This window comes from Acyrthosiphon pisum, unplaced genomic scaffold, assembly GCF_005508785.2.
Source record: "Acyrthosiphon pisum isolate AL4f unplaced genomic scaffold, pea_aphid_22Mar2018_4r6ur Scaffold_21426;HRSCAF=23959, whole genome shotgun sequence".
Classification (NCBI taxonomy): domain Eukaryota; kingdom Metazoa; phylum Arthropoda; class Insecta; order Hemiptera; family Aphididae; genus Acyrthosiphon; species Acyrthosiphon pisum.
The window spans coordinates 12,649-16,652 of NW_021770892.1; the positions used below are offsets into that span (position 1 = coordinate 12,649).

A 4,004-nucleotide genomic window follows, 5' to 3' on the forward strand; every position below is an offset into this window, starting at 1 on the left:
TGGGCAACCGTGGACCTGAAGGTACCTTGGCGTCTTTGTTTCGATCTGGTTTAGGGGGTTCCGCTGGTTTCTTTAGCACCGCGGCCATTCGGATGCTGTTCACCGGTGGTTTCTGAGGCTTGGGCGCCACCGACGGCTGCGGGTCCTGTCCCAAGGCCGGAAACGAATGTAAATCTCGCGTGTTGACCGATTGGTTTTGCTTCCTGGTGCGGGCACATGGCAACACCGTCGTGTGCTGACCATTCAACGACGGGAAATCTGCGGTGTTACGCACGTTGATCGCGCGATCCGATGAGGTCGACGCGGATGACTCGGGCCCGCCGGAATAGTTGTTGATGTTGTTGTAGCTATTGTTGTAACTGTACATAAATTATGAACATTTTTGTTAACATAGGTAGCAACATAGGTTGCACTATAGAGTTGCAACATAGGTAATTATCTTATTTATTTAATAAATCCGATCTATTTAAATGACTACGCTAAAATGTCCAGGCTGTTTTTATGGTTTTTGAAACAAGTTCTGGTTGGGTTAAATTACATTTTTAGAAAACTATAATGTAGAAGTGTATACACTTACAGATTACTTATGTAGTTCAATTAATTACTGTATACACATTATACTCACGAATAATCAGATGGTGGTTGGCGGGGTCGGGGTGGTTGGTATTGGTTTGGTCTGCCCGCTTCAACGGTCGGATTGTGTCGCGGTCGTAAGGTAAACTCAAGTTTTAAGGTACGCGCTTCTTTATATCCTTGTTTTCCCAAATCTCTGCTGTGTGTTTGCGCTTTATGAGCTAATATGCAAAAACAAACGAATATATGAGTGTGATAATAATATTCTACGAAAACACAAAAATTGTTAATAAGAAAAATTATATTGCAAATATATACCTTGTAAATCTATTGACGTACGAAAAACTGATGTATATTGTTCATTGACACAATTTCCCTCTTCGCAAAGGTAGTGCTTGTCAAAATAATGCTTTCTCAACCATTCATATGTCCTGAAAAATATAGAAACATTCCGGTCAGGAAATACAAATATGTATAATATATGTCGATTTATTTGCAGTATGTATACCGGATGATTCTTTTATCAAACAACTCATTATTTCAAAAAGTGTAAATTTTTTTGAAAATATTTTTTACATACTTTCAAGTCGCTTATAAAACAACGTTTTTCTTAAAAAATTATATTTTTAAATATTTATTATCCTTATAATTTTTTAAGTTTTTACTTTTTTGAAATAATGGGTGTTGTTAGATAAAATAATTACCCGGTATGTTACAGGCAAAGACGTAAATTAGGGAATTAATGTTAATGACTAGTCAAAACTATATTTCCGATCAAATTATAGACAGTATACGATATTGAATAGGAAATAACGCTTATGTTCATTATTTTCAGGCAATGATGCATTTAGAAATAATGAATTTGTCAATTTTAATAATTAGAAACGTCCTTGCGTAAAGTGCGTAAAGAACATAATCGGCTAACGTTGCCACTGCACTGCGCTCGGACAAAAAAATTGAAAAACATGTACCTAACCAAACACGAGTTCCTCCGCGCAGCATTAAAGTAGTGTTGCGCATATGCGTAGGTATAAACGTAACATTGCAAGCTTTGGATGACTATAGTCTATAACTTCGAAATAATAGTTTCCGAAAAAAATTCTAACAGTTTCAAAATCAGCGTTAAAAACCAACCACATATTTTGAAAAAAAAAATTTAAAATCTATAAAAGCGTATAACTACCGCATTGGTACATTATAATATAGTACAGCTATAACTATCGATATAAAATATGGTTTTCTATAAAATCTGATCTAAAAATAAAATCTCAATATTCCCAATGGTACAATACGGCCGATACAGAGAACAAAAATAAACATTATTTATAGCTGAATGATTATGGAATTTTTCTTGTAGAGTGGTTAAAAATATTAAATTAGTTAATTTGCATCTTTGTTAAAGTTATTTTCAATCTTCATCACAAAATATTCAGTACTTGATAAATGGTCCTAGGGCACTCATACATAAACACAGGATAGGGCCTACCGGGAAAATCCCGAATTCTCGGTGGGCCTATCCGCTACTGAAAATAGCTGTCTATCGGATACATAATAATAATTATTATATCTTCAATATAGTAGGTTTACAATATAAATCGCGATTACTTATTTGTAATAATAATTGTCAAATAATTATATATTAATTAAATTATAATATTTGTACACATGCATTCCTACTAGCACATTGCATAACATGTATCTACGTATAGTACCTACCTTCAAAGTGTCAGGATATATCAAATTGTGAAAATGAATAATTCAATTTATTTATTTTATTTATGTAATATTAAGTTTAAATTTATCTTATATGCATTATTAAATTCCTGACCCAATTTAAATATTTCTCTAAGCAAAATTAATAATTATCAACATTGTCTATCAGTATTAGAAATTTAAGTAATTTTTTTGTCATAATTGTAAATGTGTCAACAATATATTTGAATTTTACAACGTTGCCTATGTTGTCAGTTAATGCCTAGGCATTGACAATATCGTCTACTAATGTTAAGCCGAATTCACAGCTGCGTCGTGTGTCGCGTTGTGTCGATCAAATCGTATTGTGATTGGATATTACTTTTTTGGTATCATGTAATAACCAAGTTGCAACTGAGTATACCAAGAATTGACTACTGCTCAATTTTTAAACCATATTGGTTACCATTCGTAACCATATAATAACCAAGCCCTCGTACGACACGACACACGACGTAGCTGTGAATGCGCCTTTAGGAATACATGATAATGGTTAGGCATTTACGTTATTACCTAATTTACATCATCGAGGGTAACATAAGAACATATACTATATAGATTATAAAAATTGAATACACACATGTAGTAGTCTTGAATACCATCAGCATCGCAAAAATGACAAAAGAAATGCTCTTTCCTTAGATGTTTATAGAGCTCGTCTTTGTCTAAGTAACGAACTTTACAAAACTGACATTCCGGATGGCCCCGGTGAGATGTATTATCAGGGTCTCCACATTCCTCATGTCTAGTTAACTCATCATAGTTATACCAACGTCTTTGGCTTGGAAATATCTATAATATTATTAAAGTAAATACACAATCACAAATTAATTTTATAGTATTTATACATTATAAAAAAGGGAGAGTAGGAAACCGCTCCATTGTATACAGATTGAGTCAGGACTCGAGTGTACCTTGTCATTGAGTCACTAGGTAAGTAATGGATATGTTAAATTTGAATTCAATAATAAAACAAAAAAAAAAAAGATTTTGAACGAAGACTGTCTATGCCGGCCTATGTTGCTAAGTTTATTTTATCATATATTTAAACTGCTATTATAGTAATTTACAGCAGGTTGAATCAATTTTTTCCAAAACAATGCATTTTTTCCAATTATTATTAATATTCAATTATTAAAATATTATTATATTAAGAGGACTTCATACCCATATGCATTGTCTCCATTTTACACACGTACGAGTATACGACGGTGACAACACATATGGGTGCGACGTCCTCTTAATATCATACATTATTATTACCAACTTTAGAGTCAATACCAACTAACTACACAGCAGTGTTAATTGGTTAGTGGTATAAGTAGAAAATAGCTTAAATTTAATCTAAAGATTTTGAAAATGGTATCGTGTAGGTATATAAATTATAATAATGTACAATTTATAAGTCCCCAAGAACAATATTTTTGAATTACAACAAAATAACTAAAATCATTAGTAAAGTATTAGTATTTTTTTTACTTTTGCTCCCTCCCTCTCACCACAAGGTACCAACTAGTCCAATAATTTGTCACCAAAAGCTACCAGCAACTTGAAATCAATTTTTACTATTCAAAAAGGTGACGATAGATGAAAAAAACACACATCATTGTAAAATCAATTCATAGTTTAATATTGATAGATTTAAGTTCCAAAAAATAAAAATATAAAGTAATAAGTAG

At 32.4% G+C, this 4,004-nt stretch overlaps 1 protein-coding gene across 4 annotated transcripts in view; it reads right to left on the reverse strand.

Annotated features, from left to right (window-relative positions):
• The window catches only part of LOC100165356 (E3 ubiquitin-protein ligase ZNF598), a 7,228-nt gene extending 3,961 nt beyond the window's left edge, over nucleotides 1-3,267 (reverse strand). For 2 of the 4 annotated variants that reach the window (XR_003840120.1, XM_029492398.1), the window contains exons 1-4: nucleotides 2,906-3,253; nucleotides 892-1,004; nucleotides 626-794; nucleotides 1-359 (exon numbers count right to left, since the gene is read on the reverse strand). Coding sequence is in view for 1 of the 4 variants with exons in the window: in XM_029492398.1 (XP_029348258.1) it covers nucleotides 1-359; nucleotides 626-794; nucleotides 892-1,004; nucleotides 2,906-2,907 (643 nt within the window). In the remaining 3 variants the exon portion in view is untranslated. Of the gene's footprint in view, nucleotides 360-625; nucleotides 795-891; nucleotides 1,005-2,905 lie in introns of all 4 variants that reach the window. The other 2 variants (XR_003840121.1, XR_003840122.1) reach the window with 1 other exon arrangement.
• Nucleotides 3,268-4,004: the final 737 nt, after the last annotated feature.